Source organism: Sabethes cyaneus, chromosome 2 (genome assembly GCF_943734655.1).
Source record: "Sabethes cyaneus chromosome 2, idSabCyanKW18_F2, whole genome shotgun sequence".
In the NCBI taxonomy this organism is placed as follows: domain Eukaryota; kingdom Metazoa; phylum Arthropoda; class Insecta; order Diptera; family Culicidae; genus Sabethes; species Sabethes cyaneus.
The window spans coordinates 76,059,060-76,085,366 of record NC_071354.1 but is presented as its reverse complement, the minus strand read 5'-3'; the positions used below and the strand labels follow the sequence as shown (position 1 = coordinate 76,085,366).

The window sequence follows — 26,307 nt, the reverse complement described above, 5'->3', positions numbered from 1 at the left end:
AAAAAGGGCTGCGCGTATAACTAGAGCAAGAAATGTCGCGTCGCGTCGCAGGTCGCTTGCACTCTGGCGGTACCCTTAGGAAGCGCACAGAATAAACGCGACTTCGCTGATATACGCAGCTTTGCTTCTGGCGAAAAATGGCTGCGTACCGAATGTGAGCGTCGTATTGTACACGACCTTGTATTTGACACAAAGTGGTTAGAATTATATTTTAGAAATATATTATACCTATTTTGTGGCAACAAAATAGCAAAAAATTCAATCAAATGCTGATTAAATTGAATATAACTTTCCATAAACACGTGAATTTGCAACTGAGAATTATAAAAGTAAGCAAAAATGTGCAAATACTCACTGTGCGGTGGCGTTAGCGTCAGCGACGAAACCGACGGCATGTGCGGAAAGGAGAGCGGCGAGTGCGGCGGCCGCGGTGGACCGTCCGATTGGTTGAAGAACGGAGGAAAATTCAACGTTGGGCTGTGCAGAAAATCCTTCGGCCCGGGTCGATCCTTGCCCAGGCTGCCGCCGCCACCACCGGACGGACCGAGGTTTCCGCCGTCGCCGCGACTATGCAGACCACCACCGCCGGGTCCGCTGTGGCTGTTGTTGTTTTTACTACTGCTGCTGTTGTTGTTGTCACCGTCCGGCGTTAAACCCGGCGGTCGCAGCTGCGGCGAGGAATTGTGATGCGAAAGATGGGCCAGCGGATGCTGGTGGGCGGCCAGGGCCAGATCCATGTGGTCTAAAAAATGGGACCCGTCGTCGTCTCCCAGCCGGTCGTCGTCGCGGTCTTCCAATTTGACACGTTTTTCGGCAAGCCCAAGGCCTGCAGGTGGGTTGTTGTTCAGATGAAACGACGGTGGTGGCGATAGTGAACTCATCGATCGGACTAGTGAAGAGCGGTTCAGGTGTCGAATGTCTTTCAGCGACAGCCGACCAATGGTGGGCTCAAGCGAGCTATCCTTTGCGTTCGATTGATCTGATAGGCGAGAGTTTCCTTCTTTGTGAGAGCCGCTACTGTTCGTCAGACTTCCAGAGTTGCTAGAATTTGAGCCGATGGTTGAGGATTTTTTCATGCAAAGATTTTCTGGGCCTTCCAGTGCGGACAAAGAAACCGTTGACGCTGTGGAATTGTTTTTACTTTCCTTTTCGATGTCTTCTTCGGTTTTGCTTGGAGTTTTATGCACAGTTGGCTCTTTTCGGTCTTCACTTTCACTTCTTCGTAAGATTTCTTTGATATCCTCGTCATCATCCTCTAGATCATCCTCATCTTCACGTTCGTTTTCGTTGTTATCATCGACTTCCTTACCGTCCATAGAGTGCGGTACCGGAGTGGCGGGTTTGCTTGTCAGGTCTTGAGGGGCGCAGTCCCCCGATCGTCTTCGGGGACGAGCCTGTTTTCGTCGCGGCATAGGAGAGGTGCATATATCTGGGTTCGGAAGATTCAAAGCAGGATCGGCGAATACCTGCGGTGGCAGCAGTAACTTTGGAGTACTGGTACTCAGCATGCTTGTTGCAGTTGAACTCTGATGCGGGTGTCTGGCGTGATGAAGGTTATTAAAGTTTGGCGATGGAAGAGACGGGGAGGTCGGTGATATCATTGACGAGTCAAGTAGACTGAAATCCTCCGGCGATTGTGCCGGAGTTGGGGTATTACCGGCAACTGGATGGTCTACCAACCCTCGCACCTGTAGTGATTCTCCCGCTTGTATTAAGACGGATAACCGTTCCTGGGGAACGCTGATCTCGCCCCGGTACATAAAATCCACAATTGCTTGCACGACCCATCCTCGAAAGTCTTTCAACACTATCACAGGATGCTTGCAGGGCGTTTCGGAGAACACACGCTGAAAGAAGGGCGAGCAAGCCGACAGGACGACCTTGTGCGCCCGGATGCTCGTCTCGGCACAAACAAGTGTGACGTCTACCAGTGTTTTGGTCTGAAGTAGCGTATCGAACGCTCGCAAAATATGGTTCTGATGATTGTTCCACCGAAGGCTGTAATGCTCCTGGTCCGCCATTATTTCGAATTTTTCTTTCATGGGTTTTCGTTGATGAATTTCAGCATCCGTATTTGTGCGACGACGATTGGTGGGTCTTCAAACAGTTATTATATCTGTAAGAAAAGGAGAGAAGATTTTTTAATTAATAATAGGTAACACATCCAATGACCTTGCCTTGGGATGAATTAACTCGACAAACACAGTCACTTAAATAATGGTTCCGTAACCTATCATTTACGAAGCGGAACTTCTTCCGCTCATGCAGGCAACGTATTGCGACCCGTGATTTAATAGCTCAATTTTTCAATTTGTTAGGCAGGCAGTCAAGCGCCCAGCAGTCATTCGCAAACAGTCGGCAATTTGCTTACACGAACTCCATTTAGCAGCACGCCTTTCAGCTGGCTGTGCATCCTATACACAGCCAGCAGGAATCAGGTTCAAAGCTCATACGCGTCACGCCACAAGGAGCGAGACGCCTTCGTTCGACCAACCGGTTTTAGCCGACAAGGATCAGCAGAACGGCGAACCACAAGTGCTGCAGGATAGTGGGAAAAAAGTATTCAATTTACCTCCCTACCGACCGCCCGCCCACCCGGCTAGCCGAACCGCACTTTCGCGCCCCGTCCTTCCGCTATAATGACAGTGAATTTCAATTTTCTTCTAACATTTAACGTTTCACACGACAACTTCTCGCACAGCGTATGAAGTTGGCTCCTTAAAGAATCACAGCTATCCTCGGCAGCAGTCGCAGTTACAGCCACGGTTGACGAGAAACTTTAACAATATTAGCCCTGATGGATGATGGCGTAGCCGAGTGTTGTCGTATTTGTTGACGGAGAAAAATAAAGAAACTTACGTCGGAATCAGTTTTGGAAGTGCAAAATTTTTCGCACAAGAAGGAAAGCAATCGATATACTAGAGTTGAATGAAATCTGATTAAAGTAGTCGTACCGGCGCGGTGGTGGTGTGTAGTAGATTGATTTGAAAGTTTGATGGTTAAATTGCGTTCTAGCAGCATTATGAAAATAGCAAATATTGTTAAAATTTATTAAAAATATTACTTTCCCTTACCGTCCCTTCATCAATTGTAGAACCATCGTTTCAAAAAAAAATTAATATATGCCTGACCGCATTTCAAGATCATGACTAAAATCACGAGGTTTGGTCTATTTTCACAGGAATGGGCCTTCCCCCGAAATCACGCGCTGAGAATCGCGGCTAACACGCTGACAAACGAACAGCGTTCACACTTTCGTCGTCTCGCCAGTAAACACAAAATTAGATTAAACTTCTCGGTCGGTGGTTTCTACAGTAGGTGGAGGAAGAGGCACAATTTGTGTCTAAAAATAGCCCAACCCAAGTCGCTAAATTAATAAGTGGGGCTGTGCAGTCTCCTTTTGTCCAGCGCTTCTGTGGTTCATAGGTACACGGGTACCAGCGAGCCACATGCCATGGCGGGTGTTGTGGGTTCGAATCCGGTTATAATCCTATAACCCCCCCCCCCCTTCCTTTCCACTCTTTCCCCTCCATTCCCAAAAATTTCTTCTTCATTACTTTCCCTTACCGTCCCTTCATCAATTGTAGAACCATCGTTTCAAAAAAATATTAAAAATATTTATTGGTTGGGTTGAACAATACAGAAAAGTGTTACTTGGTCACATCAAATTAAGAAGCATTTAATTAATCATCCAATTGAATATTATAAAGACATTTTTTTTTGGAAAATAAAATAAACAACGTATGCATTAAAAAAAAAAGAACTTTGTTCGGATGGTGATAAAAAAAACTAAAACAGCTAATTGAGTTAGATAAATTTCCCATGGAAGATAATTATATTAGCACAGACAAACAGACATAACACTCGTTTTCTATTCATCGTACCGATTAAACCGTCATTTCAAATTTGGGCTTAGTTGGGAATGTCTCCGTTTTGCTCAAAGTGGCGCTTTTTGACGAAAGAAGGGGAATTCCCCATAAAAAATACTTACTACTTCGAGGGATACCCATGTTGCTATTTGATATTTGGGAATGTCGATCATAGATGGTGCTAGGTGTTCAGGCTAATGTGAGGTACGATAATTTTTGTTGATTTTTCTTCCAAAAGTTATGTCTGTTTGTCTGTGATATTAGCTTACTTGAAAAAAATTATTCCCCTTTGCGAGCGGCATTCCGGCAGATAACCGGAACGTTCGCCAAGGCGGACGAAGACATGTGAATGGGCTTGTTTTTTGAGTTCTTTCTTCGTTTTCTTTATCAATTCCACCTCGCGAAAACTGGCGACAAAATTGATGGAGTAGATCTTACGCTTCAGGTTTGCCCAGAAATGCTCGTTGGGACGCAGCTGCGGGACGTTGGGCGAATTCGCCGACGTCTGTATTCCGCCGCTCCATCTCCTCCGACGATCGCTTCGAGTAATGGGCCGACGCTAGATACGGCCAGAACACCGCGTCTTCGCGGTATTTCTTGGTGAACGACGTAGCTTTTGGCAGGCACTTCGTATAATAAATTTACCCGCTCACGGCCAGTCCGGAGTGAAAGAAGAGCGACGTTGACATCCCCTTTCCGCTGATTGTCAGCCACAGCAACACCTTTTTGGGGAGCTTGGTGTGTGAAATGAACTTCACCTCGGAGCTCACTTTCTTCGCGGGGGAAGTAAAATACGAAGTGCCCTGCCAGTCGTTGCCATCCAAGGTGTCAAGTAGCCGTTCTTGAACTGGCAGCTCCTGAACTTTGGCCTAATGTCTGGAGTCTCCAGGTCAGCAATGTGATCCAGAAGAACGGCGCGGACAGTCTGAAGCTGATCCGTAGTTAGCAGGGAAACGGGATAATCAGCCGTAGTTATGGCTACGCTGAAAGCATCCACTATTTCCCTGTATGTGCACCCCGAGGGTGGTTTTGGTGCTGAAGGACCCGCGCAGGCTCGGCTGCGTGGTTTCTTTTTGGTGGGACCTTTGTTGCTGATATTCGGGGACGCCGTATCAGCAGATCGTTGCCTTTTGGTAACGACCAGGTCCCGCTGGGCAGGCTGGCCGACCGGCAGAAGGGCGAGTTCCTCCGCTTCCTCTATTGAGTAGCCCTTGCTACGATACCACTTCTGCCGTCGCCGTTGCGCATTGGAGAGACGCTTGGCCACATCTCCGGAAGCCTCAGGTTGCCCCTTGACTTCAGGCAGCGTCACTGGATCGGGAAGGTTATCTGCGTCATTCTCCGCATTCCCTGTTGGTGAGTTTAGGATCATGGATGGACTTGGACTTAGACTTAGACTTGGACTTGGACAGATCCTGCAAAACTGTATGTAGTACAACGTGCCCACAAATCATATCTTTAATAACTTTAAAGCAACGTCCGATACAATCGATAGAGACATAGTATGGCAGATAATGCACGAACACGGTTTTGCTGATAAACTCACGCGACTGATACAGAGCTAGATTAAATCGCGTGACTTGTTTCGTGCGCGCCCCGGGGACACTCTCGAGTCCCTTCGAGACGCGACGAGGGTTGAGACAAGGTGAGGGCTGTTCAACATCGCTCTTGAGGAGGTGATCCAATGAACGAGCATCGAAAGGAGAGGTACGATCACCAGGGGTAGCCAGTTCCTAGGTTTTGCAGATGATAAGCAATCTGCGTCAGACTGAAAGCGCAGTCTAGAAGGGTTGGGCTAAAGATAAATGCGTCGAAGACCAAATACATGAAAGGAAGAGGCTCAAGGAAAACAAATGCGGACGGTAACCGTTGACAGCGACGAACTAGAAGTGGTAGATGAATTCGTGTTTTTGGCATCGCTGATGACCGCGGACAACACTAGTAAGGTTATCCACCGGCACATTTAAGTGAGAAATCGGGCTTACTTTGCCCTTCGCAGTACACTACAATCAAGATGGATAGGCCGCCGTACGAAGCTGACAATATACAAAACCCATATTAGACCAGTAGTTCTTTATGGACTTGAAGCCGTGACGCTACTTACGGATGACATACGGGGTGCCGTGCTCGAGTGGAAGGTACTTCAGATGTTATTTGGCGGAGTACAAACTGAAAGCAGAGTATAGCGGAGGCGTATAAATCACGAGCTCCATGCACTGCATGGAGAGATTCCCATCGTACATCTGGCAAAAATCGGTAGACTACGTTGGGCAGTACACTTCGTAAAGATGCCGGACGACTGTGCGACGAAAACCCAAGTAACAATTAGGGTTTTATTACACTCTTATGATGGCATTTACGACCAAAATTGGCCTTGAAAACCGCTATAAGAGTACAACAAAACTTACATTGTTGCTTGTGAATTTTTTTCAACAACCCCACCGACGCCAGGAACAGGGGGGCTCAATGTACAAGATGGCTCGACTAGGTCGAAAGAGATTGGCGACTATATTAAATCGACTAAGAAATAGGCGACGAGTGGCCCAAGGGGACGACTGCTTGAAACAGCACGAATCAACCCAACTCTAGGCTACTGACGACGATGACGATGAAGGCTCCCATTGCTTCAAATCCTTCTATCGTACTCAACCGCCAATAGAGAATTGTAGCATTTTACGGTGTCTTCAGCAGTTAACGTGGAATTATCCATTCGGTTTGCTGTATGACATCTACCATGGCGCAATCCCGACAACTTCGCACTGTATATAGATCGATGCCGTCTACTTAATTTGGACTCGCTAGATTACCGACAAAGAACTCGCCAGGCAGTATTCGTAGCTAATGGCATATTCTTTGTTCTACCAGTGTACTTCAAACACCATTCCACTGTACTGTCCTCGGATGTAATGAATCCATTACCACGTGTGTTGAAATTATAACCTTTCCAAAAGTGAAAGCGTTGTTTAATATCGATGAGCTAACGTATAAGTTTATGTAGAATTTATTTATTTACTATTTGATGGGGCTTTCAACCGTTGGTTGGTTCGCCCCAACTTTATGTAGAAGTAAGGAGTCTTAATGTTGTATAGGTACTAATTTTCATTTGTACTTTAGTCGGATATGAAGTAATAATATTTGAAAAAAGTGAGACACATTGATTAGTATGCAACTTTTTAGCGAGTGAGTAAACCTTGATGACATATTGACTGAGACTAGCTAAGAGTGTAATGTTTCAGTCGGCAGAATTTTATCACAATCAGTTAAGTTGTCATTAATATGGCATTGGTCCGCCAAAAAATCAAGAGTGTCATCATGGGAAATTCGACTGCGTTCCACAGATGCATTCGAAAATATCTGGGAAATCATCATTTGACGTTGTCCCGATTCGGACAGCTCGGTTAGCTTTGAGGTTCGATAACAAGCCAGTCGCCGTATGTTCGAATGTCGGCTGGGCTATGCTAGAGTAGGTAGGATTGTTGCGCTAGCTCCGCAATCGTCCTGTACTCTAATAACCGGGTCCGAAGTCTGTCGATAAAGAAGGGTTAAAACTTAAAGACGTCTATACCCATAGTTTTTTTTCGGTATATCTATTGTTGAAGCCTTTCAGGAAGACTCAAATGATCCATCGGTGGTCAAGCAGCGGCAGAAAACCGAAGATTGCTGATCAGGTGAAGATCCGCAAGGTGCGTTAACTCTGTTCAAACATCGGACGAATCTTTCGATTCACAATCCGTGAAGGTGTCGGTCTCCACGTCTTCAAGTTTCGCGAGGCACCGAACCGAAATGGCAAACAAAACACGGTGGCTAAAACCCGCGTCCGCTAGCTGTACCGGAATTGTGTCGTACAAGATGATGAAGCTTAGATCAAAGTGGATGCAGTACAGTTGCTGGGGCAGGAGGTTCACGTTGCGCCATCACGGTTGGCTATTCCTGAGAAGGTAAGAAAGAAGGAGATTTTCTCCAAAATTTCTTGGTTTGGCAAGCAAGTCTGTTAATGCGGAAGGATGGGGTCAATCGCACGTCACAATGGTGACAGTCAACAGAAAAACTATCGGGATGAATGCCTCCAGAAGCCCTTGCTGTGGTCTTACAGTGGCAAGATGTTGTTTTGATCAGCTTTGGGATCCTGCCAATGCGCATGGCCGGTGTTAGTTATTTGTAGCCGGTTGAGTAGTTTTGGGCTATCATGAAGACAAGACTTCGTAAAATAGATAAGATCATAGAGAATAAGTTGGCTTTACAGAAACAGTGGCCAGTGGGTAAAAGTATCTAAAAAAGTCTAATAAAGAAATTAACTGCCGCTACTCGCATAACAGTCCCATTTTCTATGGAGTTTCCTATTAAACGGGATTGTTATGCGAGTAGCGGCTGTGAGGTAGAAACCTAATAAAAACATGGCAGTTTATTCTACTTAAGTTTGAAGAAAATCTGACTTAAAATGAATGCTTGGTGACTACGTCCCGGATTTGCGGGACACTCGCGCGTTTGGATGACCTGTCCCGGATAGCCAAACGTCCCGAAAAGTGTACCGCATTGATTATTTTTTTATCGTACCAGTTGAATGTTGAAACGCTCAAAGAAACTCTACTATTCTCTATTCGGCTGTATCGGCACAGGATCAGCAGAGTCTGCGATAAATAATTCCATTTACGACCGAGAGTGCATCACTTACATTGTACCTACTTTAATTTAATCTAACTTTCATTATTTTTCCAATACAAAATTATTCGTTTAATTCACACTCTTACTTTTCCTTCTGAATCGCAGTACGTTAGTGTGCAATAAAGCCCAGTTGAGCCGCACAATAGTAGGCACTCATCTACGCCCAAGGGTCTTTCTCTTGGGTGAATGTACGCGAGCAGAGCATTTATTGAAAGCGGTGCAAGGCGTGAAGCGCCTGCCACTATTTACTACCAGCAGCACCACCGCCAGCCCCTCCACCAGTAAATGCCCTTCGCGACGTGAAACGACAAAAAAAAATGGAGTGAAAAGGGAACTGAAAAAAAAATCAGAGGGGTTGTGTACAAGACACGACCGCATATATAGGTGACGCAGGACTACGTAAGTCTCTTTATAATGATAGTAGCATGTATTCATGCTTGTAATCATTCGATTCTTCATGTATACATGCTATATGCAACATATATACATGCTACATGCGTTGTATGTAACATTGCATACGTTCAATTCTCAAAAGATTGTGCATTTGAAAACCATTTAACAAAATCAAGAACACAAACTATTGCTTTCCTGCTACCTTACTGAAATTAAAGATTGTTTTTATTACCCATGGTTCCCACGTTGAAGGGGTTTTACCAATTCAATCCTATTTTATCAACAGTACATCTTTTCACTGCACTTCTAATGAAACGGCAAGCATGCGTATTCACAGAGTCGTATTATAACCGAACACTACAGCTGTAGCACATTTTTCCAACACAGATATCAAATTCGCCGAGGTTTAATCGTCTCGCAGTAAAGAATTTGCGTTCTGTTGGGACAGCGAACTTGACATTTTTTCTGGCACACTTCCCTAACACAGACATCGAATTGGACGAGGTTTAATCACGTTCGTGAGAAATCTGTTGGCACGAGGGGGCTTTGTCACTCTTTCTGGCGTACTTCCCAAGCAAGGACATCAAAATGGTCTAGGTTTAACCGCGGTGTTAAGAAATCTTGTTGAAATGAGGAAACTTGGTTACTTGTTTTGGCTTACTTCCCAAGCACAGATATCAAATTGGTATAGGTTTAGATCATCACAAAGAATCTTCCAACCAATCACGAAGCGAGAATTGTGGTAAAGCATAGGTTCATTATTTTCAATTTTTCAATAGTTTAACATCAAGAATCCATACTTTTCTTCATTTGGGTCAATTCTTAGAAGATTTTCCGATCGATTGGTGTAAGAATATTGAAAATCGATCGGAAAACCGCTGAGCTATTAGCGCTCAAAACCTTTCATTTTTCGTGACGCTCGCATTTTTCGATTTTTTGGAATGACACCCTATCTCAAAACTTGCCGTAAGACGTAGTCCTACGTCAAAATCTGTAAAAAGTTTTCCGCTTTTTTCGGCCTTGGCGATCTGCGGGCTACACGCGCCAGGAACACGCGAAGGAACGCGAGGTTTTCTCAAACGAACGGGAACGGAGAAAAATCTGAACTGCTCCGTAGACAACACAGGAACACCGGGAGAAAAATTCTTCAAGTTTAACTGCACGTACTTTAAACTTTGTCCTTCGGCCGAAGGACCATCCTGTTCGCGAACGGCATACTGGAGTGGGCAGCACCGGGTTTTAGGTTCCGTTATTATTATTCTTATTATTATTTTCTATGACCAAACTGGCTTGTGGCGTCCTTTTCGAGACAATCAGCTTTAAGAGACTCTCGTGAGTTTAGAAGCAGTGAATTTTAAATTGATTCAAAGCTTTAAAGGTCAGACCATTTTCTTCTGGAAATGATTCCGGTAGACCTTGCCTGGCCCGGGAAAGGCGAGAGAAAGCAGCAAAAATCCCCGGCTCCTCTCCATGGTGGCAGCAGAGACACAACACACCACCGACCGGTGTCAGTGTTTGTATTCTTCACAGTGCACCTTCGCGCTACGAAGCAAGAAGCGCAACCGAATGGCCGGGAGGGGGAGGTGGGGGTACACCATGCGCGTGGAGGGTGTATACACTATTCAAATTGAAGTATTGCAGCAAACATCAACGCCCCGCCGCAACCGCCAGCAGTCTTGGTCATCCGTGCAAACGAAACACCAAGCCAAAGGCTCTTGGAAGAGCGAAAGTCGATTTTTCGCGAGGATTTTTCTTTTTTTTCTGCAGCCGCAGCCTCGGATTCTGCACAATATCTTCGTCGTTCCCGGCTGTTAGTATTTTCATTTCTTTTTTCTGGTGTTTTCATTTTGAGATTTTCCAGCTTCACAATGGAAATTATAATAAATCTTGTTTTTGTGTGAATTCACGTGCGGAATCTGGTGAGAGAAATAAGAAGAAGAAAAAGAACAGACGTAGAATCCAGCTTTCAGCCAGGGCGTGGAAATCGAAAAATATGAAGAAATGCGGTCAAAAGCGGTGCATAAATCGATATTCCGATATCCTGATCTGGAGCAGAGCCTATAAAGTGACAAATTGCTGGGTTCTTTAAAAACTGCATCACTAAAGTTCTGAAGTTTTAAAGCGTTTAACAACGGTTTAAAGATGCCTCGAATGATGAAAGCAGACTGTCATAAATTTTCGCCCCAATTAATCATATGAATAAGCATGCAAATGATTCAATTTCAACAACTCTCACTCTCCTTCCAGCTCTATGGTTGACATTTTTCTGCTTTTGCTTCGCTTTTCTCTCCCTGTTAGGAACAGGGAATGCACATGTAATTAAATAAAATAACAAATTTGTACATGCATGCAAAATAAGCAGCACGTGCGGGAGAGTTCCGCGGCAGGAAGCCAGCCAGTCCCCGATGCTCTTAAAATCCTCATTTCCTGAAGCCAACTACCAACGATGACAACCCTCCCCGGAACCAAGGAACCGAAGGAGCCTGATATGGTGGCGTGAAAAAGCTTCCACATGAGCTGCCTGGCATTACGAAACGAAAACGCAACCAACAACAGTCAGCCGGGAAGTGAGAGTGAAAAAAGACGCCCAAGCAACTGGAAAGAATCGTACAAACGACACTCGTTGTAATTATTTTCCGCTACACTTCCGTTCACCGGCCAGGAGTAAAAGGTGTCACGGAACGTAAGGAGTATGTTTCTGCTGCCGTTGCTGCTGCTAAAAAATACGACTTCTCCAACTCGCACCCTTGTCAAGCATGCACACACGACTGCGGGATGCATTTGTTCGAGCTGTTGAAAGAAATTCTGGAACATTTTGACAGGGCGTTGGGATGACCAGAAAGTGAAAACCGTGAATTTAGAGTTAACTGAAAGAATAACAGAAGTAGAGTAGAAAGATGAAAGATGAAAGATGAAAGATGAAAGATGAAAGATGAAAGATGAAAGATGAAAGATGAAAGATGAAAGATGAAAGATGAAAGATGAAAGATGAAAGATGAAAGATGAAAGATGAAAGATGAAAGATGAAAGATGAAAGATGAAAGATGAAAGATGAAAGATGAAAGATGAAAGATGAAAGATGAAAGATGAAAGATGAAAGATGAAAGATGAAAGATGAAAGATGAAAGATGAAAGATGAAAGATGAAAGATGAAAGATGAAAGATGAAAGATGAAAGATGAAAGATGAAAGATGAAAGATGAAAGATGAAAGATGAAAGATGAAGGATGAAAGATGAAAGATGAAAGATGAAAGATGAAAGATGAAAGATGAAAGATGAAAGATGAAAGATGAAAGATGAAAGATGAAAGATGAAAGATGAAAGATGAAAGATGAAAGATGAAAGATGAAAGATGAAAGATGAAAGATGAAAAATGAAAAATGAAAAATGAAAAATGAAAAATGAAAAATGAAAAATGAAAAATGAAAAATGAAAAATGAAAAATGAAAAATGAAAAATGAAAAATGAAAAATGAAAAATAAAAAATGAAAAATGAAAAATGAAAAATGAAAAATGAAAAATGAAAAATGAAAAATGAAAAATGAAAAATGAAAAATGAAAAATGAAAAATGAAAAATGAAAAATGAAAAATGAAAAATGAAAAATGAAAAATGAAAAATGAAAAATGAAAAATGAAAAATGAAAAATGAAAAATGAAAAATGAAAAATGAAAAATGAAAAATGAAAAATGAAAAATGAAAAATGAAAAATGAAAAATGAAAAATGAAAAATGAAAAATGAAAAATGAAAAATGAAAAATGAAAAATGAAAAATGAAAAATGAAAAATGAAAAATGAAAAATGAAAAATGAAAAATGAAAAATGAAAAATGAAAAATAAAAAATGAAAAATTTAATTCAAATATAAAAAGTAAAACAGCTAAAAATAAAAAAAAAACAAATTCCAAATTCAAACATGATCAAATTTGACCACCTCTCTGTTAGCTATCCTCTAAGGACTGCACACTGCAAACGAGCTCAACACTGTTGCTGAGTTTCTGCGAGCTCCGACGAGGAGCAACCGAGCCACCAGATCCTGGCACCAGATGCAAACATAACGAAGGGTGACACATATTTACACATCACAAGGAATATGTTAGCCCTGCGGTGAATGAATGCGAGAGTGGGTGGGTGGTGGGTGGCTGGTACCAGCTTGGCCAGCAATGCCCTTTTACGCCGCAGGTGTCGTTTTGGGCAGTAAGGATTACCGCACGACAGTCCGGGACTGTGACTTGCAAGAACCTCCAACGGGACGTGGCGACGATGGTTTTAAAGGTTAGAAAATTTGCATCAAAGCGATTTCCTCTTCTAAACGCCACTACCATGCAATAACTCGCTCATGTAGGAACCCATTTACTCTGTACAGCATATCCTCGACTCAGCAAAGCGGTAATTTTTGCCTGCTTATTACAGACAAGTGTTGTTTGCGTTATGATCCTTATGCTTTCCGAGTACCAGTCTGACTGTTGCGACAGCAGAGCGGGACAAAAGTGGGTTGACATTAAAACATATCGCTTCGCCAATGAAACCAAGGGCAGGTCTTATTCCGTAGCCTCGCTAAGGTTGAAACCCGAGAGGCTCATTAAATTAATTACGTGCAGGATCGGGCATAACTAGCCTGAGTAGAAAACATTTAAATTCAACCCGAATAAGAAATTGTTCGCATTTCGAAAACGGCTATTTCACATGCTTAACTCCCTCTTTAAATTAGTAAAGCTCATACTCATAATTTTATCGCTGTCAGGTGACAAATATCAATATCCAATCCCTTACACTGGAGTGCGACTTAATCTAAATCGAAAATCCACCCCAGAAATAAAACACCTTGGGTAAGGGTCGAACCTAATTAAACTGCGATACAATGGTGTAATGCATAACTATAATTGCCGTCCGACACGCAGCAACCCTTGTGAGCCTTTTGACCAATGGTCAGATTTTCGGCTTCGATTGAAAATCACCCCTTGGTAAACGGAAAGAGAGAGTGAGCAAATGTGATTATGTGTTGTACTGTTTCAAGTGCATAACACACCTCCCGTCACTCGCCCGTAGGCTGCTAGCGGCGATGGCAATGAGTGACCACCGATTGACCAGCACAGGGGCCACTCCGGGAAGGTAAAACGATGACCCGTTTTTGTTTTGATTTACGGCAACCAACCTGCCCGGGTACCATGTGGAGTGAATCGGAAGGGTTTAAATTTTTCACACCCGATTTGTCGAACCTTTTTCTTCCATTGTTAATGAACCAGTTTCGTAGTGGCAAGTTAGTTTGATGAAGGTAGTTAGGAAACAACACGTAGAACATATGATTATTATTTCTGTTACTTGCTGTGGTCTACCGTGTAGCGGCCGACTAATGCTTCCGAGAGGAGATTAGGCCAAACTACTGCTGCTGCTGCTTTTGCTGCCACTCTGATCAGCCGATCTTGTTAGATACAGAGGCCGGCCTGTGTTGCGGAAATAAAAGGGCAAGGTAAAGGGTTAGAAAATTAATTTCCATAATTTATTCCGTGACATGATTCCGGTGGGAAAATACCACTTGCCTTGCACATAGGCCGTCTTCGGTTCGCACGTTCAGCGGAAGAAATTTCTGGTGGCTGTTGGAAAGTTTTGAAGTATTTTTAGTATATTTGCTTGACATTGACAAGATTGACAGTTGTTGCTTAAGTTGGAGCAAGTTGCTTGGTTTATTTGCTTTTGCCCTCGTGAGACCCGTAAGAGTCGAAAAAATTCTGAGTGCAAAAAGTATTGAGAACATTTCTTTGTCATTAGTCACTGATGACTAGGGTAAGGAATCTAGTTTTTCCACTCTGTGCTAGTTTTCGCACCACAGCTGAAATATGTAAGTAAGTTTTTAGAACGGTATTTATCACAATTTACGGAGGGACGTTAGAAGAAAGACTTTAAAACGGATTTCTCAATTTCTTTGTCCAATGCCGAGTTAACAAATTTCTTGTCCATTGTAAACTTTTTCACAAGTGCAACAAGCTATGTTGGGAACCCTTGCTTTGTTTAGCGAGTCAATTTTGTTATTAGTGGACACCAATCTTGTTTTTATTTGATTGCTTCGACTGGTCGAAATAATTTCTTTAGGCATTATCTAAACAAAAATTTTTTAAATTTTGAAGAAGTTATTGATATTAACACAGCATCCTATTCAAAAGCTACGCTTTCCAGCTTTTCTATTCTTGGAGTAAGTGTTGTAAATGTTTTCCTATATTGGCTCTTTCTTTTCTTAGCTACAATTGTTTGAATGATATTTCTATTGTAGCCATTTGACTAGGCAAATGATTCCTTTCGATGGATCATATGATGGAACGAATCCATTTTTTGGTGAAAAGAATGGTTCGAAGTGCTAACTATTACTCATTTTACTACTCGGTTATCTATAAACCTCAAATAATTGGGATTTTGGCCGTTCAGTCATTAAATTATAGTAGACGTTCTATTTGTCTTTTACGTCAACGTTTCGATCCGGATTTGGATCTTCATCAGGGCTTCTACGAACGGGTACTTTTATTAGCAGTTGTTGTCTGATTTATAATTAGTTTGGTACTTACAAAGTGTTGATCGTCTTTGTCTAAATTCTTTTAGCCTACAGTGTTGTCTGGTTTTGGATTTTGGTACTATTTGTTTTACTATATAATGTTTGAGTTAATCAGAATTTAGTGACGATTTCTAATTGTGTATACAATATTGTTTAGTTTAGGAAGTTCACACAGTTTACGACAGGTTAAAATAGTAATTAATATAACGCAAACAAATGACAGTTACCAGTAAGTCTATTACTTATTACTTTCTATATATACGGTACTAGCTGACCCGACAAACTTCGTATTGCCACAAATTAAACTGTGTTGTACATAAATCTTGAATCTCGGATGACCTTTGTCACAATCAAGAGTTTTGTAAGTTTCTGGAGAGTTCATGGGTGTTTTAATATACAAATTTTCCTTACAGTAAAGTAGAAAACAACTCCCCCATTGCTTAGCCTGATAAAATAAAGCGGATAGCATTTAAATATTAGCCATCATTACAAACCATTTCGCCGAATACCATTTTGCGGAGCACCAATTCTCGGTTGACCATAACGCGGAATATAGAGTTTCGCAGAATACCATTTCGCGAAAAACCTTACGCGGGATGTACCATTTCACGGAAAATCTTTTCGTAGAAAGTACCATTTCGCAGGGGTGATCCAACTGAAGGAAAGTAATAGAGGTTAGTAGAACCAGCAAAATAAATAAATCTAGATAGAGGTGATCTCTATGGGGGGCTGCCCCCGCAGTAGCCGACGCTTCCGACGGCAGGTCGCCGGCAACATTCGCGGCCTGTGGCCGTCTCGCGCTGAATTATCTCATGTTAGTATTGATAGTTTTTGGTGGTCTTGTTATTGATTAATGTCTAAGAAAGAGTCTAAAATTTCTCGAGTTCGATTAGTTTTTGAGTTATGCAAAAATTTCTGTTTTATTTGTATGCGAGTCCTTATCCCCCTACCACAGGGGTGAGGAGTCTCAAACCACCATTGAAAAAATTCCTGCCTCCAAAACCCTCCACATGCCAAATTTGATTCCATTTGCTTGATTACTTCTCGAGTTATGAGGAAATTTGTATTTCATTTGTATGGGAGCCCCCTCCTAAAAAGGTAAGGGGTCTCAATTCATCATATAAAAATGCATGCCTCCAAAAACACCCACATGCCAAATATGGTTCCATTTGATTAATTAGTTTTCGAGTTATGAGGAAATTTGTATTTCATTTGTATAGGAGCCCCCTCCTAAAGTGGAGAGGGGTCTCAATTTACCATAGAAAAAATTCTTGTCTCCAAAAACAAAACACTGACATATAAAATTTTGTTCCATTTGCTTGATTAGTTCTCGAGTTATGCAGAAATTTGTGTTTCATTTGTATGGGAGCCCCCCCCCCCCCTCTTAGCGGGGGAGGGGTCTCTAACCATCATAAGAACCTTCCCTGGCCCCAAAAAGCCCTATATGCAAATTTTTACGCCGATCGGTTTAGTAGTTCTCGATTCTATAAGGAATATTCGGGCAGACAGACAGAAATCCATTTATATAGGTATAGATATAATCGAATTCGATTTCGAAAAACCGAACATGATTTTTTTGCATTTTCTGGTGGCCTGTACCTTTAGAAATTTCTTGCTAATAGGATTGTTTGAAATCTGATCTCGTTAAAAAGTTACAGCAAATACTGCGGGCTTACCTTAAGGGAAGTGCATCGCTGTACGAAACATAAAACACGTTTTTTTTCGAAACAATTTTTTTTCAGCTGGTGGTATGTGATAAGCCCATTACAAATATTTTATAAAGTTTTTGTCCTTCCGGTGTTGAGCCACTGAAGGGGAAGGGGTCGAAAAAAAACGAAGAGATTTTTTTAATCGAGCACAAAAAATGTGGGTTTAAACATTTTTACTTAAAGTTTAGACGTGAAAACCAAATCCATTCTTCCTTTTAATATATACGTTATCATTTTCCATGCAAAAATCTACGAAAAAAAGACATAAACGAAATAAAGTTTTTGTTGGCCGATTTTCGAAAATTCCATTGTTCGAAGTTCTATTTCCGTTTTGTAGAAGCGTTAACTCAACTCGTGCACTCATTTTTCGAGTTTTTTCAGGCTGTAGAGCCCGCAGACAATTGATTTTATAAAAAAAATTAACTATTATCCTACAAATTATGTATTTTCTCCCAATTTGCAAGCCAATTTCCAAGGAGGGTGTGACAAAAACTTCAAAAATAATTTGCAATGGCTTTATTATTTTTTATGCAAAAACCAGCGAAAACACCCAAGTAACAATTTGGGTTTTATTACACTCTTATGATTGCATTTAAGACCAAAATTGGTCATGAAAACCGCCATAAGAGTGCAATAAAACTCACATTGTTGCTTGGGCAAAGACAAAATCGAAGAATTTTTTTTCGGAAATTCCATTGTTTGAATTTCCATTTCTGTTTCGTGCTAGAAGCGTCAACACTCCGTACACTCTTTTTACGACTTCTTTAGACTGTAGAGCCCACAAACAATTGGTTTAAAAAAAAATTGACTTATATATCCCAAAAAATTTTTTTGCTCCCTGATTTTTCAAGCCAATTTCAAAGGCGGGGGAATCTAGGTACTTGTAACGTATCTGTTTTTTGATATCCTAAATTTTAAATTTTGATTGACAATTTTTGATAAAAAACAGCATTCTTTTAGAAAAATTGCGACCATTTGAGTTATTAACATTTTAAATATTGACATAAAGTTTCAAAACCGGCATTGAAATTCGTTCTCCAATCCTCCGTTGGTTCTCGGCACGTACCGCCAACAAGGAGCTGTTTTCTAGAGAGTATGCGTGCGCCCAGCTGCCTACTAAATAATAATCACATTTTGGTACGCGAAAAATACAAAATACAAATTTATTCAAGCGTAATTTGTTTTCTTCGTCTTCAATTTCTGTCTTCTGATCTTATTACTCTTTTGTAAAAAATTTCTTTGTGCAAGAAATATTAGTTTTATTAATGCTTTATGATGGATTCAGATATAACCATTGAAAAATAGCGAATAAGGCTGTTGTCAATCAAATGGTAACCAGAAAATAAATATATTGTTCTGCAATACCATAAGTGTTCTAACTCTTTTATTTAATGTTTGAACACAGAAAAGGATTTTTATCGAGATTAGGGTATGAAATGGGAAAGGCAACTAGGAAAAAGCGCCCAGTATAGCTCTAGCCATCCCAAGCCCCTACCTAGCGCCTCCACGTGGTCATACCTGGAAATACTTCAATTTGTATAATTGAGTAGCCAAGCTAGGAGGTGCGGGGTCGTGCGGTTTTCAGTTCCTAACCTTACAAATGTAGTTTTAGGCAACCATTAAACCACACAACTTTATTCTCAAATAATATAAGATTTAAACTAATATTTTTGGCAAACTAATCTATTTTCAGAGAGCGAAATAAGGCGCCAATTGCAGCCTGGCTTCTGGTCTAATTGCCATTAGTTCATCTCTGAGGGTCCGGAGAATCACTTAACCTTTATTAGCAAAGATACTCCTAACGATTGTAAATAAATCATTATCTATGTATATGGGAAGCGTTTGGTACGGGAGGTCCACGCTTTTTTCCTTCCCCTTGATTTCAAGGAGTTTAATGGAATTAGGTATTTTTTCTGGTTCCAGTTGATTCCTTGGAATTCTCTCTGCGGTACATGCTGCGCAGTTGGTCTAGCCGTTGACAAGAAAAATGATTGATTCAAGTACACTCAAGTCGCTTTTTACGCGCAGGATACGTCCCGCGTAAATCAAAACCGCGTAAATTCCGAAAACAGCGTAGAAAACCGCGTAAATTCCGAAAACCGCGTAAAAAACCGCGTAAAAATAGTCGCGTATAAAAAACCGCGTATAAAAAACCGCGTAAAAAGCGACTTCAGTGTAATCGTCATTTTCCAGGATGCCTTCAAGAATTGGATGCGTTAGTGTGAGATTAGATTAGATTAGATAGAAAAGGCTTTTTTATCGAGATTAATTTAAAAATTGTTAATTACCAGCTTATTCATGAAATTATTATTTTTTTATATTGAATTAAGCAATAGGGTAGTTGATCAAATGGTGGTGGCAGCTAACCAATAGTTACGCTACTACTCATTATTACTGCATATTTTCGTCGCCGTAGCGTTTTAAATAAAACAATTACGTTCATTATATAATACAAGTTCTTGGGAGTATTGGTAGTTGAACTATACCATTTAAAATTAAAGCATTACAGTAGACTCTCGGAAAAGTTAATCGATTAGGAAATGGGTCGATTAACTTTTCCGCGTATCCCAAAAATCATTGCAAATGATAAATACAACAGCGAAGAATGCATTCCGGGATATAGGATACACATTGTTATGTATCTGGAAGTTGTAATGGAAAGAAATATGTAGCAAGATCTTTATGAAATAAATCTTAATTACTTTCAGTAAGTTTAGAATAGTCGGTAACACTAGCTTACTTTTGTTTTTTCATACTTTGCGACTTCGTTTTGATTAAAAATAAGCGTTTGCACTAATTGTTAGTTCTTTGCTGTTCCTTCTTTTGCATTTAAAATTCAATCTGACTTTGCTCTTTTCCAGTATGTTACCAAAAATCCTAAAGTAACTATGTGCCCGTATTGAAATATTGTTGCAACTGTCCGGTACAAGAGTTTTATTCAATCCCAGTTATGGTACGACTCTGTATGAAACTGTGGAAAGGCGACAATAAACCGAAAAATGAGAAATAAAGATAAAAGGTAAACACAAGTGTGTGAAGAAACGCTTGGACAACCAATAAATTTCTCAGAAAAATTAAGGCAAAAATTAAGGGGTTATATACAGTCAGAATTTTCGAAAAATCGGTTTTCTATTTATTTTATGATCATAATGTACATATATTTAAGTATGTACACAGAAAATTTCATGGCAATCCGGCAAATATTAACGAAGTTATACGCATATTTGTAGCGACGTGTCAGAGCGATTGAAGAAGGAACGCGGAACTTTGAACGCGTGTTTCTCGAACCCGTGTTTTCAAAGTCGGTGAGCAAGATTTCTCGAAAACGGCTGAACCGAATCACTCACAAATGTTGACACAAGTGTTCTAAGGATATATTCTACAGATTAATCGAAGGTTTTAGCTCACCGATTATTATTTCTTGTTTTATGGACAATTTAAGAGCGAAATTTATTCCAAAAATCGATTTTTTATGTTTACCAAGCCACCATTTCGTCAAAAATGATTATATTGCTAAATCCTTCGATCAATCTGTAGATAACATATTTTATCACCGATTCCTTTTTGGTTTTTCGATTTTCGATGATTCAGTCCGAAAATATCGTGCTCACAGCAAGACGCCTTATTTTAGAAGAGTTCCAAGAGATTAACTATAGCAGCTATTTAAATAACTTTTTCCAAAACAAAATATGTTAAAATACAGCCAAAGCTACTGTAAGATGTATACAAATTTTCACTTTAATCAGTTAAAGGGTTTACCCTAGAAAAATTCTGAATAAATCCACTTTTTTAAGCTTCCTAAACTGTATATAACCCCTTAACGCTTAATACGCTATACGGTATACGCTTAACTTTCCTGAACAATTAACTTTTCAGAGAGTAAACTTTTCCGAGAGTCCACTGTATTTGCTAAAATACCGATTTACTAAAATCTAACTCTACTGTAGGCGCAGTTGGAAGACGCTAATTTCTACAGTTCCACTGCAATGTTTTTTCACCTAGCTAGCTAGCAACATATACGAAATAACAAAATTAATTGAGGAACTATTGGTACAATATAATTGAATCGGAAAATTCTTTATGATGGTTTGGTGATGGTTTTGTTACAGATTAAGGAAATCTCGGAAGACACTATAACTAGATATCGATAAAAATTACAAGTTTTAAGAGGGCCTTTGGGACCTTTAGGAGAAACTTCTATAGTGTGGGCTCAGGTTTTATAAAAGTTATATAACCGTTTTATCGCAGTTTTGTAAAATTACAAGTGTACCAAATTGAATTTCTTAGTTGGGTCATCTCGTTTTGTCTTATTGCTAGTCGAGTTAAATACCTTGCAGGATCATAAGCTCTCTTGCGAATAAGCTTTCCGGCAAAAACGAATTTGAACTTGTTAGTAACATCACCTCAACCAGTGGCTTTATAGAATTTTTGTCTGCTAAGCTGCCCATAATCTATCTTTATGTACGATTCGTCGTCCATGAGGATGCATCCTTCGTACTTCGTAAACATCGTACACGTATCTGATGAGAATCTTATTGAATAAATAAATATATTGTGGTATTGACTAAATGGAGCAGTTTATTTTTAAAAAGAAAACAGTAAAGTGTTGATATATCAGCAATTCTATGAAAAATGGTATTCAATTTTGTTCGGACCGAGTAAATTTGTTCCGTTTCGAACAATTTTAGGCCGGGGGGCTCTTAAGGTACCCTCTTCTAAGCAAAAATGGTCCCAAAAAGAATCATTTTTGCGTCTAAAACTTTTATTGGAACGTCATAACTTTTGAACTACTAAACCGATTTTAATGAATTTAATACCAAGTGAGTGAGGCAATTCACAAAGTTTTAGAAAACAGATACCCGAGCATTGCAATTTCTTTTCTGCCTGGCAGCAATTTATTTACATAATATAGGGTGTTACGTAGCTTAGTACAGATACTTCAGGGGGTGGAACAGGGCCATATTTGACGAAAAGAACCTTCTACGCTTATGGTCAAATCTCAATTACAGAGTTAATAAACATTTTTAGTTTTCATTCTGTTTGCCTTAGATTAGCTCTGGTATATCAACTAAATCAACGATTTTGAAGTTATTATCAGCTCAGGCCCTATTTGATGATGAGATCCTTTTTGGGAACACCAAAAGCTAGTGCCATTGGCGAGGAAAAATTGGTATTAAAAATGATTTAAAGTTTGATTTACCCAACTGTCGCTTGGTTCTACGATCGACATACCAACTTTTGAACTAGGTATTAGTTTTGTGAGACGAGAGGTAGCTGTTGAGTTGCATTTTTATTTTAATTGCTATGAGCAAACATATGACGTAATTGTAAGTCAATTAGCAAAAAAAACCAGTTGATAGATTTCAACATTATACATATTAGGTAAAAGTCTGAATTCTGCAAATAGGGTACGGGAGGGTATTCCCAGCACGCTACTAATTTCGGCATACATTACCTTTTTTGGCTACACTTACCCAAATAACAACTTTGCCGCTATATAACAATACTGAAACGAATTTAGCACTCATAGGCTTTAATGTGTTATAACTATTTTCATAAAAATGTTAGTAATTTGCTATATTTTATTCAATAAACATCAAAACCACTGTTTTTCCAGTAGCACGTAACCAGGCTGAAAAAACCAGCAGCAATCGCTGACGCGTATTCGCTCTTGATGATGGTTTGGAAAACACACAATTATGATCACATTTACTTATTCTAGAAACTAATCAGCTGTGAATATGCTATTACAGAACAATTCTACTTCTTTTTATGACGGAAGAATACAAAAATTTCCGTCTGATATGAAAATAGGTATAAATCAATTTTCATTCACTAGCCATTAGCAGCATGTTGTTTTTAATTCCAGCATATGGTGCGTTATTTAGGGGAGCATCGTCGTGATTGGGCCGCGTTTTGAAGTTCGCCCATAACTTTCGTTTCAAAAGGAATTTTGGAAATCTAAATACATCGTTGCAAAGGTCTAAGAATTTCCGGAAAGTTTTGAACTGATTGCTTGAAATATGATAAAGTTATAGGCATTTACGTTAAGACAAAAAATGTTGTCATAGTCGGGCCATGTTGTGCAGGTTGGGCCACCGCAGAAAATCTGAGACATACGTATTGAAATTCTATATAGAGACATGAAAAGAATAAATTCCGTGAAAAACGGCTTATATAGGTACAAATACCCTATTTTTAATCGCATTTTTGCGAAATTTTGGCGATCTTGTAAAAGCAATATTGCTACAATCGCCTTTTCCGAAGTGTACAACTACAATGAAAAAAACAACAAAAATCTAGGTTTTTATCGTAATAATTTTACTTTATTTCATCCCATTTTACGTGACTGACATTTTTTAGCGATTATTGCGCTTCTACGCTTAAAATTATGGTGGCCCAACCATGACTATTCAAGTGGCCCAACCTTTACAAATAGCGCTTTTCTAGTATTTCATCGTAGCCTTCCCAAACACCTTACTGGAGGAGATTTTTCTATAGTCTTCGTGTGCAGCACAGCATACTTCATACATTTTTAAAATTTATCTCGATAAAATTGCCTTTCATAAATCATTTTTTGAAGAAAAGTTCATCGCGCCTGGAAAACTTGTTTTGTAAGATTTAGTCACTGAATTCAGTACGGGTGTTTCGAATACACGATTGAAACTCACAATATTGTGAAAAGTTAGCTATCACAGTGAGAAGTTTTACAATGGTTGTATCATAGATATCATGAGTTACTAAAACTGTAAAATTGTGATGGCCCGACGAAAACGACAATACCCTATTTATATTGGGTGCTTTGCCCAAAGTTAAACGCGGTCTAAAGGAAACACCGCACCTGAAGCAAACACCGCACTAGAACTGTTGCCAGAATGCTGTAAACAGGCATGTTGTTCTCCTAACTGGGTCGTCAAAAGTAACTAAAACTTATGATTTCTGTGTAATTTCTTCCAATAATATCAAAATCGACCCGGCAGCTATGAAAGAGCATTTCATTTACGAGTTGCGCGGTGGATAATTTCCAATGCAACTCACAATATATCAGCAATTCTATGAAAAACTGTAATCAGCTTTGTTCGAACCGAGTAGGGGATTGTTCCCTGTTGTGAAACACCCGTAATTTTTAACGTTTTTATTATCCTAGTCCAATCAAGTTACTATCAACGTTTAGTCTCACAGCAATATAACTTTTAGGCAAACAACGGTCAAACTCCAACATTTACAATGCTTTGTAGAAAAAGTGTTTGAAAAAACACCCAAAAAAGGTTTTTCGCATGTTTTTCAATTGATTATTTTGTGTACCAAATGGAATCAAAAAGGTTAGGTAAAGGCATATAAGTTTAGTTTTGGGCCTCTATTTTATCACACAGACAAATTTTAGGTGAAATAATTTTTTTTTTTTTTTTTTTTTTTTTTTTTTTTCTTTAAGACGCTTTAACCTAGGTGAAATAATTGACTCAAAAATTATAATACAATTTTTTTGCAATATGGCCACCGCCCCGGTTATGAAACAGTCGAGTTCCCCGGGTGTGAAACATCTAAAAATCAATTATTTTATACTTCAATGATCATACATTACTTCAATGAGGGCATTATGAGTTGTTATGGCAGCAGGTTTCAGTTAGGTTTAGCCAAAACTCAATTCCTTGTAACACATGTAACAGGCCAGTGCATTTGAAATGCGCATATATGATTATTTGCTTTTTTACGTGCATTCATTGCGATTCAGATTTAGATGATCAACCGAAAAAAATCAGTAAGGGTTTTATATTTTTAGTATCTTCCAGGAATAAATGATTTTAATTTTTGATTTTCCTTCGATATTTCTATATTTTCTTTTCTTTTCTAAAGATTTCCCGAGGTGTTGCACAACCCGGGACGCTTTACTTTTAGCTACAAAAAACCATGTTTTGAAATTTTGCTATAACTTTTGTGTTTTAAACAAAAACCATATACTTCTTTTGACAAAAAGATAGGTACACGTTTAAACTTTCCAATGCTTCAAATAGAAATAAAATTCGATCATGGCCAAAGGCTATGGCTAATAAACAAAACCTCTTTCATAACCGGTTTATTACCCTATATTTGTGCCGTTTCAAACAATTTTAGGCCTGGGTAGCTTAAGGCACCCTCTGCTAGGTAAAAATGATCCCAAAAAGTGTCGTAGAACAGTGCGTCTAGAATTTTTATTTGAACGTGATAACTTTTGAACTACTAAACCGATTTTAATTAATTTAAGACCAAGTGAGAGGCAATTCAAAATGTGTTTTATTAAAACACAGTTTATTTGTAACATCAATTTGCGTTACTAAAACTACTATTAATTATACTTTCTAATACAAATTTCAACCTGAGCTTTGAAATGACATATCGGAATATTCGAAAATATTCCTTTAGTATATTACATACGTAATTCATTTTTTATATTTTTTGTGCATATAATCTTAAACACGTAAAAACATACAAAATTTACAAAATTGTGCAACGAAAATACAAAATAAAAACGCATTTATAAATGGTTTCTCGAATTCCAAATTTTAGTAGGTAAGATACATTGTGTTTGAATTCTTTTCAATAAACGCTTTCAGTACACGATGTTGAAACTGAAATTTCTATTCAACATCATGACAACTTAGACTTTGCCGAACGACATTGTCGAAAATCTACACTTTTATTCAAACACAGAAATTTTTCTCGCCGATATTGCTTTAAAGGAGAATTGTTTCAATTTTGTTCCGTGCGACTTTTGAGAGATGTTTTATTTTTTCAAGGTAAATTACGTAGAGGGACGTCCTAAGTGCAATTGTCTATTGTTCCATTAGTTGTTTTTGGAAAATTATTAATGTAAAAATGTTTAATTTATTAATTAATTAACCCTCTAACGGGCAACACCGTAAAAACAATGCGATCAAGCTAATGACTATTTTATCATGAAAGTACACACAAAAAAACCTTAAGTTCTGATTTTCATGCAAAAATAATTATTTGGGGGAGCGCCAGGTAAGAAAAAGTCCAATTTCTCTTTTTCTTTTTTCATGTCTAACGCTCTGTCCAAATATTTTTTCAATTCAGATATATTACAAAATTAAAATAATGCATGAAATTTACTCATAGAAATTTTGTTTAGGC

At 39.4% G+C, this 26,307-nt stretch overlaps 1 protein-coding gene across 1 annotated transcript in view; it reads right to left on the bottom strand.

Annotated features, from left to right (window-relative positions):
- Window positions 1–2,042, bottom strand: part of LOC128735596 (protein jim lovell) — a 62,603-nt gene extending 60,561 nt beyond the window's left edge. The window contains exon 1 of the mRNA XM_053830079.1: window positions 356–2,042. Within this exon, the coding sequence (XP_053686054.1) occupies window positions 356–2,042 (1,687 nt within the window). The remainder of the gene's footprint in view (window positions 1–355) is intronic.
- Window positions 2,043–26,307: the final 24,265 nt, after the last annotated feature.